A 16,763-nucleotide genomic window follows, 5' to 3' on the forward strand; every position below is an offset into this window, starting at 1 on the left:
CTTGGAAAGTCCAATTTCCTTTTCAGGTATCAGGGAGAACACAGAGAAGCTGGAACATGCCAGAGGGCTATTGTCTCCTCCCAGGAGGCCACCAAGGGGCCCTCTGCACTAATCCTCTTAAAGCGTAAAGAAGACCCCAATCCTGTGAACTGATCTAGGAAGCCCCTGAGTCCCAGCCCTGCCCAGTAGGATGACCATGCAGGGTTACTGGGGCAGACTCTGAGCTTTTCTCCGTGCTGCAAGACACAGGCAATGCTGTCTGTGAACATGGAAAACCAGTACAAAATGCATGCCAGCTTCAGAAGAATACGTGTATAGGAACAATATGGACAAGACCTGAAAGGGATCTCCAAAATGACCATGTGAACCAGAAGGACCAGGCAATGAACCCATGAGCTGCACTCTGGATTTTGAGGTGCTAAAGAGGAAGAGTGGTGGTGGGGAACTCCCTTTCCCCATGGTGCTGGAGGATCTCACAGCTACCTGCAAGACCACTGTGGGCTGCAGGCTGGTGCTCTATAGGTTCCCTTGTCCTTAGGTTGATGATGTGATTGTTTCAGAAAGCTCTGGCTGAGTGAGTGAGGGGAGTCAGAAGTGTGCCAGGACATGTCCAGGTCCACTGAGCCGCATCCGCCAAAGCCAGTATGTGTGTGTATGTCGTGTGAAAGGATGTGGAAGGTGGTGATGGTGGATGAAAGTGTATTGGATACTGTAGGACCTGAGCAGCATGCAAACAGGATGGATTAAGGGGTGGAGATTGCACTGGGTCTGGCTGGGATGGAGCTAATTTTATTGTCAGCAGCCCCTGTGGTGCTGTGCTTTGCCTTGGTGGCCAAACCAGCTTTGGTAACACACCAACGTTGTAGCTATTGCTGAGCAGCACTTGTACCGTGTCATGGCCGCCTCTGTTTCTCACTGCCCTGGCAGCAAGGAGGTGGGAGGTGGTGAGCGTCTGGGAGGGGACAAAGGCAGGACAGCTGCCATGACGTCATGGTCAGCAATAAAACTGGGGGAGTGGTGGGGCACTCTTCAAAGTGTCCTTTGCCCAGTACTGGCTGGGCATTGATACGCTGTTGTGAGTGATTACTCCACCTATTAAACTGTATTTCGATCCATGAGATTTTTTTCTTGCTTTTGTCCTTCTAGTTCCCTCTCCCAACCCACAGGTGGGGATTGAGCAGGTAAGTGGGTGGGGGCTGCCAGATGGGGTCACCCACCCATTATGTGAGTAAATCAAAAAAATAGGTTGGTATGTGCTTGTGTCTGAGTAGCTGATAGGGCAGCAGGTGGCACATAGCTTGTGTAGGTGCTTCTGATGTCACCAAAATCACATTTAAACAATGCCCAAATATGCCTTTTCAGAAGAACCATTCTCAGCAGAAGTCCATGTGCTGCACACACGTGCGATGATGTAACTCATACACACACATAGCAGTGGCTGTAGGAGAAGTGTGATGTCACTGTCACTATAACCCGTAAGCACACAGCAGTGGCAGTAGGAGGGCATGAGTTCACAGCACCAATGGCACCCCATGGCTCTGGGTTTCGGTGCAGAGCAGCCATGTGCTGTCACAAGGGCATCATGGAGGACAAGAGCTGCCTGGCCCCTTGTCTGCGAGGCCGAAGGAGCAGCCCCTGCAGCCCTGGCTGGAGCAGTCGGAGTAGGGTGGCTTGGGGGCACCGCAGGGATGCACCCGGGCATGGCGCCAGGAGAAAACCGCAGACTTCCTGCCCAGGCGCAGCAGGGGGAGCACGGCGAGCGCTGCGAGGTGACGTGGGCTGTGGTTTGTGCACCTGCAGGCTGCAGCTCCTGAGCCACCCGTGGGGAATAACGGCCCCTTGGTGACAGTCTGAGAGTCAGGGATCTGTCTGAGCCTCTGGTCTGAGTGTCTGCTGCCAGGACAGGGATGTGTCCCAGCTCTGGCTCCTGTGAGGGACCTTCCGTGGGGCTCTCCAGGGAGGGATGGGGGAGCCAGTGCTCCTGGGATGGGGCTCTGGCCTGGGCTAAGGCCCTTTCCCACCTCTGCTCCCAGCACAGCGGGGTGTGGATCAGGGGCAGGACCTGTTTCCTTCCTGACCCAGACTCCAGTGCAGTCCTAGCCCGGTGGTTCCCATGGCATGGGGATGGCTGGACACTCACCCATTGGGCTCTTGGATGTGCCCAGCATTGGAGATGTTCAGTGCTCCTGATCCACACGGTGAGGTTCAAGGAGTGAAAGACCCATTTCCCCCACTACAACCAGCCCTGTCCGTGACAGCCTCCCACCACAGTGACGTGACACCTGCGGTGGAGCCGTCCCTCATATATGGTCATGAATGGCGCTGGAGAAGTTCATTGGAGGGCTGGGCTGTGTCGGAGGCGAGATAGCTCCCAATAATGTCTAAAAAGGTGCTGCTGCTTCGATTGGCTGCTCCTGTAGCTGGGCTGGTGTCTGCAGAGATATATTGCCATCCCATCATTGTTGTTCCCTGAGTCCGCAGGAGCTGTTGCAGGGAGTGTGGTGCAGCAGGGATGTGCTGGCAGGGCAGGAGGCTCAGGATGGGCAGAGAGGGACTTCTGTCCCCTCGGATGCTGTGGCTGCTCCTCTGGGTGCAGCTGTGCAAGGGTAAGTACCGGGTCCCTTGTCCCACAGCCCAGGGCCAGCGGGTACCAGCATGGTCATCGGGATCTATCGGGAGTTTCTTTGCAAGATGCTCCTGAGAAGGGCCAGAAGGCGCTCAAGTCCATGGACCCCAGGCCCTTCTCTATGCCCATTGGTGTGGGAGAGAGTGTCTCCTTTTCCAGGGCTCCAGTGTTTAGGGCAGCCTGTGGCTGGCTGGATTCCTAGACACCCTGTCCTGGGGTACCATTTTGGGACTCACTCTTCCCTACCTCTGAGCTCTGGAGCTGGTGGTGGCCTAGCTCGTGATGGCAGCACCCAGAGATGCCCAAGGCACAGCCAACCGCTGGGGTCCCTGGAGGACCTGTGTGCTGCTCACTGGCCCCTTGTTCCAGGTGACCAATGACCCCATCAGGGCAGTTTGTGCCCCACAGAGAAAAGAAGACTGGGGCATCTTCAGTAGAGAGACATCCTTCCTGGAGCGTCCGGCCAAGTGCAGGGGCTGGACTGACACCCAGGGCGAGGAGGGGATGTGGGAGGCACGATCCTCTGGATCATCTCAGAGGGAACATGGAAAGCCTTGGGGGTGGGGGTGGGTTTGGATGGTGCCAGGGCAGGTGGTTTGCATGGGAAGCTGCAGGTTTGGGTACCTGGGGTTGTTCAAGGATTGCTGGGCTGGGGAGGAGTGGGTGCCCAGAGGAATAGGTGGTCAGTGCAGGGCTGGTCAGCATGCGGGAGGGCATGAGCAGAGGTAGGTGGCCATTAGGGTGGGGAAAGGTGCCTTGTGTGGTGAGATGGTGAATGACCCAGCAGGGCTGGACCTGGGCATACCCAGCCTTGCACAGTCCGTGGGGATAGAAGGGACCCCTGCACTGCAGTAGGGACAGCCCAGATGGCAGAGGGTTCCCACCCTGACTCTGCACGAGTGACAAATTCCCCCAGTCCTGCACTGCTGGGCCTCAGCGCTCTCCTAAGTGATCTCATGTTGGTGTTTGAAGGAGCTGCGGAGATGAGGCTGGTGAATGGCAGCAGGCGCTGTGCTGGGAGAGTGGAGGTGAAACACGAGGGCCAGTGGGGCACCATGTGTGATGACTACTGGAGCATGAACGATGCGGCAGTGGTTTGTAAGCAGCTGGACTGTGGATCTGCTGTTGGAGCTCCTCATTACGGACACTTTGGTCCAGGATCTGGCCCCATTTGGATGGATGATGTTGGCTGTAATGGCACGGAGTCTGCCGTGTCTGACTGCACACACAGAGGATGGGGTAAACATAACTGTGCTCACACTGAAGACGCTGGAGTGATGTGTTCAGGTAAGGAGACAACCTCTTCCTCACGTTTGGGGTCCAGATGGGAGAAGGGACCTTGCCGATGCCCTCAGGGAGCAACAGCAGACACCAGAGCAGGGCCTGGTGATGCTGGTCTAACTGCTGAGCTGGGATTGTCATTGCTGATGTCCTCAGGCCCTGGGAAAAGCCCAGAGAGAGTTTACCCAAGGCTGAACTGACCGTGCCACTGTGTCTCAGCCAGTGTCTTTGGCTGCAGATGATTCGTCCAATCCTGCCCCAGGATGTCCACTGATCTCTCCCGGTCTCCACTCATTCAGCCAGCTCCAAGCCAACAACGCTGAGGGTCCTTGTGTACCACTTTTCCTGACATATATATACACACAGACACACAGAGCGATATCATTTCTTGAATCTATGGGTCATCCCTCTAACGTGTTTGTTGAGTTCATTTCATCCATGACTTTGGGGCTCCATCTGTCATACCAGTCTTTCAGGTCAGGAGAGATGGTGTGCGGTGTTAGGTTGTTGCACGCTGCACCCGGAGCTCATGGCTGGTGTACCTGGCACGATCCATGTCCATGGGTTGAAGACGTCAAAAGTGGGAAAGCTGCTGGACACCAGTTGCTGAAGCCAGTTCTAGGCTCCATCATTGCTGCAATTTGCTTGGCTTCATCAAAGTCCGTGCATCGTTGGTTTGGGTGATTCTTGCAGTAAGACCATTAATATAGCATACAGCAATGGCTGTGATGATGACATACAGTATCAGGGTTATTTAGCAACTAACATAATCAATTTAATTCATGGGCTATTCTCTCCCAAAATCAAATCCCCTCGAGGCACACGTTGGATTTCCCCCTTGTTCTGCATCACCCACCAAGTGCACCCAAGTCCTTGGGCAAAAGCAATCCCATGGGTGGATTTGCCTTTGCCTGAGGCAGGACTAACCCAGACCACCGTCCCCAACATATTCTTCATGCGCACTACAGGGACTTTATCCCCTTCTACAGTACGTGGGAGTTGTGATGGGGCAGGGCCAGGTCGGTTGGCAGATCCACTAGTGTTAACTAGCCAGGCGACTTTTGCTAAATGATCATCCCAATGTTTGAAGGTTCCACCACCCATTGCTTTTAGTGTTGTTTTTAGCAGCCAATTGGATTGTTCAATTTTCCCAGAGGCCGGTGCGTGATGGGGGATGTGATACTCCCACTCGATGCCATGTTCTTTGGCCCAAGTGTCTATGAGGTTGTTGCGGAAATGAGTCCTGTAGTCTGACTCAATTCTGGGGTGCCATGCTGCCATAGGACTTGTTTGTCGAGGCTCAGGATAGTGTTCTGGGCAGTGGCATGGGGCACAGGATATGTTTCCAGCCATCCAGTCATTGCTTCCACCATTGTGAGCACATGGCACTTTTCTTGGTGAGTTTGTGGAACTGTGATGTAATCGATCTGCCAGGCCTCCCCATGCTTATATTTTGACCATCAGCCTCCATACCAGAAAGGCTTTAACCGCTTGGCCTGCTTGATTGTAGTGCATGTCTCACACTCATGGATAACCTGTGCAATCGCATCCAGTTGGGTCCACCCCTCAATCACAAGCCCATTTGTATGTGGCATCCCTTCCTTGATGGCCTGAGGTATCATGTGCCCAATGAGCTAAAAATTTTTCACCCTTATGTTGCCAGTCGAGCTCCACTTGAGCAACTTCAATCTTAGCAGCCTGATCCACTGTCTAGTTGGTTGCTTCAGTGTTCTTCAGTGGCCTGACTCTTGGGTACATGAGCATCTACATGACGTACTTTCACAACCAGCTTTTCTACTCGTGCAGCAATGTCTTGCCACAACGGGGCAGCCCAGATGGGTTTGCCTCTGCGTTGCCAGTTGCTCTGCTTCCACTGCTGTAGCCACTCCCACAGAGCATTTGCCACCATCCATTAGTAAGTACAGAGACAGAGCACTGGCCACTTTTCCCTCTCAGCAATATCTAAGGCCAGTTGGATGGCTTTTACCTCTGCAAACTGACCCGATTCACCTTCTCCTTCAGCAGCTTCTCCTTCAGCAGCTTCTGCAACTCGTTGCGTAGGACTTCACACAGCAGCTTTCCACCTTCGATGATTCCCTACAATGCAACAGGACCCGTCCGTGAACAGAGCACATCGCTTTTCACTCTCTGATAGTTCATTATACAGGGGGGCCTCTTCAGCGCGTGGCACCTCCTCCTCTGGTGACATTCCAAACTCTTTGCCTTCTGGCCCATTTGTGATCGCTTCCAAAATTCCCAGATGACTGAGGTTTCTTATTCGGGCCCTTTGTGTGATCAGTGCAACCCACTTACTCCATGTGGCACCGGTTGCATGATGTGTGGAGGGGATCCTTCCTTTGAACATCCAGCCCAGCACCAGCAGTCGGGGTGCCAGGAGGAGCTGCTTTTCAGTACCAACCACTTCTGAAGCAGCTCAGACTCCTTCATATGCTGCCAATATCTCCTTTTCAGTTGGAGTACAGTGGGCTTTAGATCCTCTGCACCCTTGACTCCAAAACCTGAGGGGCTGACCTCAAGCCTCCCCTGGTGCTTTCTGCCAGAGGGTCCAAGTAGGGCCATTCTCCCCGGCTGCAAGGTAGAGCACGTTTGTAACATCTTGTCCTGCCTGGACTGGCTCGAGGGCTATTGCATGAACACTCTCCCATTTAATTTGTTCAAAGGCTTGCTGTTGCTCAGGTCCCCATTTAAAATCGTTCTTCTTCTGGGTCACTTGGTAGAGAGGGCTCACAATTAGGCTGTAACTTGGAATGTGCCTCCTCCAAAAATGCACAACACCTAGGAAGGCTTGTGTTTCCTTCTTCATTGTTAGTGGGGACACAGCTGATATTTTGTTGATCACTTCCCCTGGAATGTGACATTTTATTCCTAAGAACTGGATCTCCTGTGCAGGTCCCTTGACCTTACCTCCCCTTCGTTTGCTGCCATTTTATACTTTTTCATATTTTTTTAGGTGGAGCTCGAGTGACTCTAGTCATACATAACTTTTATTAGGATTGGTGTAAATTTCTCTCATGAGGGGTGTTCACAAATTAGGATTGGTGTAAATTGCTTGTTTGAGGGGTGTTCGCAGCTCAGAGGCGGGTGGAGGTGTGACTTAGTAGCTGAAGGACACAATTTCGCCATCACTGCTGAGGCAGCGGTTGTGATTCACTTCCCTTGATGGCATTTTTGTGGTTATCTTTACCAGGCGCCTCTCATCCCTGACAACAAGGATGAGCCGTGATACCTCCGTACCACTCTACTCCCCATTTCAAGGGTATTGCGTAGGCCTTGTTCGTTATTTCTTATCCCCGATAAGAGGGATGAGCCATGATACCTTCGTATCACTCCACTCCCCATTTCAGGGATATTGAGGCCTTGTTTGTTCCTGGGAGCAGCAGCTGTGCTTCATGTCAGAGCTGCTCTAATATTAGCTGAATTCTGGGGAACAATATTCTCCCATTCCCCTCCAATTTCAGTCATTTTCCCACACCGACATAATGTTAAATGCAACGACTGAAACTGGGAAACAGTTTAAAAACCGCCCGAACTCATGTGCAGGCTGGAATGACAGCCGGAACGCTGGCAGGGGGAGTCGATCCATGTGTTCCTCTGACTGCCCCGCATTGGGATCCAGATGATAATACAGACTATCGCACGTTAAAGCGATATCAAAATTGGATAAAATTTGGATTAGAGAACGCGATCCCAAAGGCTGTAAATTGGTCAGCACTCCATGCTGTGAAGCAAGGGCAAACCGAAACCCCCATGGAATTCTTAGATTACGATGGACAATGCATAAATCTACCACCTTAGACCCCTCATCTGATGTAGGGCAGCAACAATTGGTATTGTTGGGTTTGGGCCAGTCATCAGAAGATATTAGAAGAAAACTCGAAAAACTAAAAGAGCCCAAAGTGTGGGATTTTGAAAAAGCACGGAGGGTGTACAGGAACAGAGGAAGAAATGAAAGAACAATCGCCACAGCAACAATCCCGGCATTAGGACAACGAAGTGCTGGACCCCAAGGACCCCCTGGAGGCAGAGGCAGAGGAGGGTCTTGGGGATCTCGAGGGGGTTTCCAAACATTATGATCAGACCAGTGTGCCTACTGTGGAAAACGAGGGCATTGGAGAAGGGAATGCCCTAAATTAAAGCCCGAGGTGGTTGCTGAAGCTAAATGACAGGGGAATCTACCCTGGTGAATCCACTGGTGAAATTAAAGCTGGGGAACCAGAATGAGGAAGTAGAATTTTTGATAGATTCGGGTGCCTCATATTCTGTATTAAATCAAGAACTAATACCTGTAGATCATGATTTCGTAGCTGTAATAGGAGCCACTGGCCAGCAGAAAAAGGCTTTCTTTCTACAGCCAATTAAATTTCAGTTTGGAAAACAAATAGGGATTCACCAATTCCTTTATTTACCAGAATCTCCGAAACCTTTACTTGGACAGGACCTGTTAGAGCAATTGGAGGCAGAAATAATTTTTGAAAAGGGTAAAGTAGAATTCAAAGCAAAAGATGATTGATTAATTGAAGTCTTAAGTTTGACTATGATCCAAATTGAAAACAAACTGAAGGTACCTCAGAGATGGAAGAAATCCCAGATCAAGTGTGTCCAGGGGTATGGGCTTCTGAGATTCCAGGGAAAGCAAAGAACTGTACCGATAAAGGTGGAAGTAAAACCTGGTTCTGGTGTGGTTAGAATAAAACAATATCCTTTAAGGTTGGAAGGCCGAAGGGGCATAAAGGAAACAACTGAAAAATTCCAAGAGTTTGGGTTACTGGTTGAATGTGAATCAGAATATAATACCTCAATTTTACCAGTAAAGAAACCAGATGGGAATTACGGAATAATACAAGATTTAAGAGCAGTAATCAGAATTGTGGAGGAACTGTATCCCGTAGTAGCAAACCCGTACACCTTGTTGTCCAGCCTGAAAGAAACGTGTGAATGATTCACAGTTCTGAATTTAAAGGATGCATTCTTGTGCCTCACCTCGGCCCCCAAAAGCCGTAATCTATTTGCTTTTGAATGGGAAAACCCCGATTTGGGACGTAAAACTCAACTCACATGGACAGTGTTACCCCAAGGATTTAAAAATAGCCCTACAATTTTTGGAAACTGATTAGCAAGGGAATTGGAACTTTGGGAAAGGCCTCCAGGCAATGGCATTCTTTCACAATACGTGGATGACATTTTGATAGCTACAGAAAGGAGAGAAGAGTGTAAAGAATGGACTGTGAGTTTATTGAACTTCCTTGGATTAAGCGGTTATCGAGTGTCATTACAGAAAGCCCAAATCCTGGAGAGGGAAGTGATCTACTTGGGATACCTGATTTCCAAAGGACACCGGCAGCTTGGAAATGAACGGAAAGAGGCCATCTGCCAGACTCCAGAACCAACTATGGGAAAGGAACTTTGAACTTCTCTAGGAACGACAGGTTGGTGTGGCTTATGGATTCATAATGACGGACTGTTAGTGAAACCTTTATATGAATTACTGAAAGACAATCAGAAACAATTAATCTGGACTGACGAGGCCAAAAGAGCATTCAAAGAGTTAAAATTAGAACTGCTGAGAGCCCCTGCTTTGGGCTTGCCAAATGTCACTAAACTTTTTTGGTTATGGAAAACAAGGAGTGACCCTGGGAATTTTAGCCCAACGGCTGGGACCCTGCAAGCGAGCAGCAGCGTATTTTTCCAAACAATTGGATGCAGTCAGCACAGGATGGCCAGGATGTCTCCGGGCAGTGGCGGCTGTCGTCATGATCATTCCAGAGGCTCACAAGTGTCGCACTTTGGGGAAGCGTGGCTGGAAAGCTGCACAGCAGAGAAGGACCTGGGGGTGCTGGTCAACAGCCGATTGAACATGAGCCAGCACTGTGCCCAAGCAGCCAAGAAAGCCAACGGAATCCTGGCATGGATCAGAAACAGTGTGGCCAGCAGGAGCACGGAAGTGATTGTCCCCCTATACTCAGCACTGGTGAGGCCACACCTGGAGTACTGTGTCCAGTTTTGGGCCACTCACTTCAAGAAGGACATTGAAGTGCTGGAGCGGGTTCAGAGAAGTGCAACGAAACTAGTGAAGGGTTTAGAGAACTTGTCCTATGAGGAGCAGCTGAGGGAGCTGGGACTGGTCAGTCTGGAGAAGAGGAGGCTCAGGGGGGACCTTATCGCTCTCTACAATTACCTGAAAGGAAGTTGTAGGGAGATGGGGGTCGGTCTCTTTTTCCACTTTATGAATGACAGGACGAGAGGGAATGGCCTCAAGTTGCGCCAGGGAAAATTTAGGTTAGATAAACCTTCTAGGCTGGTTCAGGATTTTCTTCTTGGTGGTCAGAGCCCACGCAGATAGTGAATGGCCTCACAGTGGCCTGCCTGGTGCTCTACAGCATGTATGAGCACTGATGGCAGGTGAACGTTCTTCTGGAGAGCCCTGGGAGGTGCCAGAAGAGCACAGGCAATCTGCAGGGACAGGTGTGTGAGGGAGTCAGCAGTAAAGGGAGTCCAGCCAGTGTGAGCCTGTCCATCCTGGAGTCACCCAGAGATAATTCTCAGGTGCTTCTGTGGTTTCTAATACACCAACAACCCTTGTGTCTTTGCTGCCACATGGATATCTATCCCCTACATCCATTGAGACAGCAGACCAATGACCTCACTAGCACATCTTCCCTCAAACACTGGCATACCACCCCTAGACTTATCCCTGGTGAACCTGATTTTATCCCTTTTCCCCTTCAAATCCAGTTTAAAGCTCTTTCAATGAGCCCTGCTGATTCCTGGGCAAAGATCCAAATGCATCACAGGGCACATGGGAGCCCTTCTGCAGCATGATCTGGTAGCAGACAGGCTACCTTGGGGTGGTGGAAGGCATCACCTGCCTTCAACACTGCTGGGGAGGCTGTGAAGAGGCCTCTCCAGCACAGCAGCACATTGTGCCCCCTTGGATGCTGTCTGTGAGGTCATTTCTGACCTTGAAAGCCATTACAGTACTATGTAATGAGGAGGATGAGGAGCTGACAAAGAGCTTATGGGTCAGGACTAAAGGGAGGGCAGGGACAGGTGACATTATAGTGGGGGTCTTCCACCCGACCAGTAAGATGGAGCAGATGAGATGATTTCCTCCTCCCAACAAGAGGAAAGATTTGGGGAGGTCAGCGTTAGGTGGCACACGATTTGGGGGAGGTAAGAGAGGTTTGTGCAACACAGATGAAAGATTTTGAAGAGGAAAGATATGTTTGGGTAATATTGATGCTACTGTGATGCTGACTGTGAAAACATTCACATTAGGTCTTTATGCTGTTTCTAACAAGTAACTTTAAACCATGACCCTACCTATAAATGGCACCCATCACCCTGACAGGAATCCACTACACTAATCCCAAACCTCAAACCTTACCTCTAGACCAAATCCCAAAACCACCAACACTTACTCTTACCCCATTACTCACTCTCATTCCTCGCCTTTATCCCAAACACTAAAATGCTCCCCTTGACCCTGACCCTCCCCCTACCCTACACACAACCCTTCTCCGCAAAGCGAGCCCATGCCCTAACACCAACTAGACACCCTCAGCAGAACACCAGACCCTCCCTTAAGCCCAACAGGACTGAGGTCTTTGTCCTCTTGGCTACGGCACCTGCCTCTGCCATTGAGGCCTTCCAGGAGAAACATGATCTTGAGGCTCTGCACTCAGTTTCTCAATCCCCTCTGCTTGGGTAGGCCAGGAGTTGTTTCCCAGTTTTTCTACACTTGCCATTGCTCGCCCTCACATCCCACTGCCCTCAGGAGGAGCCCTGATCCATGCAGGAAGGGCAGGATCTGCTGTCCCAGGGCCTGCAGGTTGGGACTTGGCCTTTCTGCACCATAAAACAAACCAAGGGGGTTTGCAGCATTACAGCCACCTGCACGGGCCTTTGCCCACCTGCAAGTACGGCCTCCAGTCCTCTGCTCTAACGAGTCCATGGGGAAGCTTTGTCAGTAATGGTCCTCAGTGGGGCCAATCAATGCTTCAGGGTTTTTCTTCTGGCTTCAACTTCTTGAGAGGTTTGTTCAGTCTCATCTCAGTATTGGAGTTTCACGGACTCAGGGCCAAACACACCATGGGGCTCATTAAAATACAGAAAGCCCTAATGAGCTATTTCTCTTCCTGTAATTCCCTTCAGCTCTTCAAGACTTGTACAGCTAATTGGAGCTGTTTCACAATGTAGTTAAGGAGGAAGATTTCCAAGTGCATCTAATAAAATATATTCTTTATTTTAAAGGTTATATTTATTAATTTCAGTTTTGAGAAGAGGTGCGAGAAGAATTCTCCAACTGATATTGATGCAGAGGGTCTCCTCAGGAGATCTGGACAGGGAGGAATAGTAGTCCCCTGAGGTCTGACACTGTATGGACAACGTTGCTCCTCACACCCTAACTTCTCCATGTCTCTCATTGGCCACCTGGGATTTACATCACTGTCTTTACATCAGACTTCACTGAACTCGGAGTTGAAGGTTACAGCTCCATTGCACCATCTCCCACCTGCTCTCCTTAGAGAACTGGCTGCACACAGGCACAGCTGGACTTTTCCTCTTTGCAAGCAAAGAAAATTAAGCGTGATGAAGGTTCATAAACAATAAAATACACTCCTCAGGCACATGCTAAGGACAATCTGTCTCTAATGAAATTGCCTTTCTACAGGAGATAATCGTAGGGAAATGCTTTAGATGGACAGATACAGAAAGGTAGATCGAAACATAATAAAATGTTGGCTAAAGAGACAATTATACTACAGAAAGACAGGCAAGCTTTACTTCCTGAAGCTCAAAGCAGCAGCAGAGGTGAGAAGCATCTGAATGCACACGAGCAAGGGCAGGAGAAAACGAGACTCTAGAACATGCCAAAGTCTGCTCTCCTGAAATCGAATGTAGGGAGCTTGCTGTGCACCCTCCTTGCTGCCCTCAGGATCTTGAACTCCACCATTTCATGGTCACTGCAGCCAAGGCTGCCCTTGAGCTTTTCACTCCCCACCAGCCTCTCCTTGTTGGTGAGAACAAGGTCCAGCATAGCACCTCTCCTCATTGGTTGCTCTATCACTAGGAGGGGGACATTTTCATCAACACCTTCCAGGAATCTCCTGGATTGCTTATGCTGTGCTGTGTTGTCCCTCCAACAGATCCTGAGGTGGTTGAAGTCCTCCATGAAGACCAGGGCTCGCAAACGTGATGCTGCTCTTATCTGTCTCTAGAGGGCCTCATCTGCTCCATCTTACTGGTCGGGTGGAAGACCCCCACTATAGTGTCACCTGTCCCTGCCCTCCCTTTAGTCCTGACCCATAAGCTCTTTGTCAGCTCCTCATCCATCCCAAGGCAGAGGTTGAACTGGTCGTTCACATAGACGATGACAATTTCTCTTTGTCTCCCCTGCCTGTCCTTCCTAAAGAGCCTGTATCCTTCCATTCCAACACTCCAGTCATAAGATTCGTACTCCCACGTCTCTGTGATGCCAATAAGATCATAACCCTGCAGGTGCACACACACCTGTAACTCCTCTTGTTTATTCCCCATGCTTTGTGGGTTTGCATAGAGGCACTTAAGTTGGGCCCCCACTGAGGCTGACTTCCCGGCTGGAGTGTCTGGAATTTCTTTCTGCTGCTCCTCAGGTGCTCTCAGCTTGTCTTGATGAAGCTTGACATTATCCCCAGCACCCTTCGAATATAGTTTAAAGCCCTGTCAAGGAGCCCCGCCAGCTGTTGCGCTAAGACCCTCGTTCCCCTTTGAGAATGGCGAATGCCATCTGGTGCCAGCAAGCCTGCTGCCATGTAGGCCATCCCATTATCAAAAAACCTAAAATTATGACAGTGGATACCAGCCATGGAGCCACGTATTAATAGGACTGGGGTGTGTCTGGTTCTTCCAATGTCCCTGCTCGCAACTGGCCAGAGAGAGGAAAAGGTAACCTGTGTCCCAGATCCCCTTACCAACTGTCTCAAGGCCCTGAAGTCTCTTTTGGTCGCCCTTAGACTACGTGTTGCAGTTTCATCACCACCCACATGGAAGAGCAATAAATAGTGCGAGGGCCGTACCAGGCTGGGAAGTTTCCTAGCGATGTCCTTAACCCAGGCGACAGGGAAGCAGCAGAATTCCCTAAGAGGAGGGTCTGCCCAGCATATTGAACCCTCTGTTCCCCTCAGAGGGGAGTTTGCCTACAACTATTACGCAATTTTCCTTCCTCGTGGAGGTGGTCATGATATGCCTTTCTGACCCTGACAACACCTCTGGTGTAAATGGACCGTCATCCACATCATCCATCGACAGGCCTTCCACATCCAGAGCCTCAAACCTGCTGTACAGAGGCACCTGGGAAGGTGAGGTGGGCAAGGAGGGGGTTTGCCTGTTGCCTTGAGCACAGACTTGCCTCCATTCACGCCTTTCCTTTAAGCTACGGCCTTCAGCCTGGTGAGGGGAGGATATAGGATCCCCTTCATCTTGGAGGCTTTTTTGAGGCTCTTCCTGTCCACTGTCTCAGGTTGGGCAAGCATGACACCACCATCTCTCTCTCTTTCTCAGACTCAGTGATGCTCCTTAACCTTTCCACTTCCTCTCGCAGCTCTGCCACCATGCTGAGCAGATCGTCCACCTGCTCACCCCTCATGTCGTGGGTTAGGCCAAACCTCACACACAGCTGGTCACTCACCCTCCCCCACTCCCAGGAATGAGGGAGAGAATTAAAGGAGAAACCGAAACCCGTGGGTCAGATAAGAACAATTTAATACAGATGATTTAATACACAGCGTAGGTGCTCACCACCCCCTCGTATCCGAAGCCCGTCTCGTCCCGAAGCTGCAATCCCGGACGAACTTGAGGCCCCGAAATAGAGAGGGGCAGAGAGAGATAGTACTGCAAGAGTGGGAGTTCTGGGAGAGAGAGGGGGAAAAAAGGCAATAGAGCAAAAGCGCAGCAAGCGCAAAGAGCAAAAGCAGTGAAAGAGCCAAAGCGCATAAACCTTCTTTCCGGCTGACCCTCACTTTTATACTGGGCATGACGCTGCAGGATATGGAATACTAATTGGCCAGTTTGGCCCTCAATCTTAAGTTCCACCACAAATCACAAGGGGAATCGTGTCCCCCTTGTCCCAACTATGCTCCCCCCTTATCCCACCGTGTTTTTTGCACTCCGGCACACTAAAAAGTCCTTGGAGTTTCAGGTCCAACCACAAACATCAACTTGCTATCAGCATCCTTCTCAGAGCAAGCCTCTGAGTAAACCAAAACACGGAGCTCTTCTAGCTGCTAAAAAGAAGAGCTAACCCTGTACTAGCTAAACCAGGACACCTCACCAGCTGTTCCCACCACTACGGCCACATCCCTCCTTCCGAGTGCAAAGGACTCAGCCTTCCGCCGGGTGGAGACCATAGCTGAGCTCCTCCTGAGAGAGTGATGGCCACCAACTAAACTGACGGTCTCGAGCTGGTGGGGTGACTGCGCCCTTCCCACACGCCTTTCCTCTGGAACTGCCATGAAAACTGCTGTGCCACGCACTGACTGCTGTACCACTCCTAACACCGCCATGCCATGCCATGTTTTTCTACCCTGTTCACAGCACTCCTGGTCAACAGCACTCCCCAGATTGCATTTTGTAGGGGTGAGGGTGGCGGCCATTGCTCTGGCAATGCCCAGGCCACGTAGGGCCATGCTCGCACCACACAGAAGATTGGGCTGGTGCCGGAGCAGCTCCCCTTGTGACTCTAATTTCTCCAAATTGTAGATGATCCATTTAGAGGGAGAACCCGTTTGGAATCATATAATCATAGGATCATAGAATGGTAAGGGCTGGAAGGGACCTTCAAAGGTCATCTAGTCCAACCCCCCTGCAAGAAACAGAGATATCTCCAACTAGATCAGGGCTGCTCAGGGCCTTGTCCAACCTGGCCTTGAACATCTCCAGGGATGGAGCATCCACCACCAATCTGGGCAACCTGTTCCAGTGTTCTACAAACTCTCATGGGTAAAAAATTTTTTCCTAGTATCCAGTCTGAATCTACCTCCCTCTATTTTAAAACCATTACCCCTTGTCCTATCACAACTGGCCCTCCTGAACAGCCTCTCCCCATCTTTCTTGTAGGCCCCCTTGAGGTACTGGAGACCGCTATAAGGTCACCCCAGAGCCTCCTCTTCTCCAGGCTGAACAGCCCCAACTCTTTCAGCCCGTCCTCATAGGAAAGGTGCTCCAGCCCTCTTATCATCTTCATAGCCCTCCTCTGGACCCTCTCCAACTGGTCCATGTCCTTCTTATGCTGGGGGCTCCAGAACTGGACGCAATACTCCAAGTGAGTCTCACGAGGGCAGAGTAGAGGGGGAGAATCACCTCTCTCGACCTGCTGGCCACACTCCTCTTGATGCAGCCCAGGATGCGGTTGGCCTTCTGGGCCGCAAGAGCACATTGCCGGCTCTATTGAGCTTCTCGTCCACCAGTACTCCCAAGTCCTTCTCCTCAGGGCTGCTCTCGATCCATTCACCACCCAGTCTGTATTTGTGCCTGGGATTGCCACGACCCAGATGTAGGACCTTGCATTTGCCTGGTTGAACTTCATGAGGTTGACATGGGCCCACCTCTCCAGCCTGTTGAGGTCCCTCTGGATGGCATCCCTCCCTTCCAGCGTGTCAATGGCAGCACACAGCTTGGTGTCATCGGCGAACTTGCTGAGGGTGCACTCCATGCCACTGTCCACGTCACCGACAAAGATGTTGAAGAGGACCGGGCCCAACACAGACCCCGAGGGACCGCCACTCGTGACCGGTCCTCCACTTGGACATCGAGCCGTTGACCACCACTCTCTGAGTGTGGCCATTGCGCCAATTCCTTA

At 50.9% G+C, this 16,763-nt stretch overlaps 1 protein-coding gene across 1 annotated transcript in view; it reads left to right on the plus strand.

Annotated features, from left to right (window-relative positions):
• The first annotated feature begins 3,329 nt into the window (after positions 1–3,329).
• Positions 3,330–16,763, plus strand: part of LOC147525881 (scavenger receptor cysteine-rich type 1 protein M130-like) — an 84,610-nt gene continuing 71,176 nt past the window's right edge. The window contains 3 exon segments of the mRNA XM_086630841.1: positions 3,330–3,351; positions 3,599–3,913; positions 10,125–10,130. Of these exon segments, the coding sequence (XP_086486967.1) occupies positions 3,330–3,351; positions 3,599–3,913; positions 10,125–10,130 (343 nt within the window).

This window comes from Tauraco erythrolophus, unplaced genomic scaffold (assembly GCF_009769465.1).
Source record: "Tauraco erythrolophus isolate bTauEry1 unplaced genomic scaffold, bTauEry1.pri scaffold_53_arrow_ctg1, whole genome shotgun sequence".
Lineage (NCBI taxonomy): Eukaryota > Metazoa > Chordata > Aves > Musophagiformes > Musophagidae > Tauraco > Tauraco erythrolophus.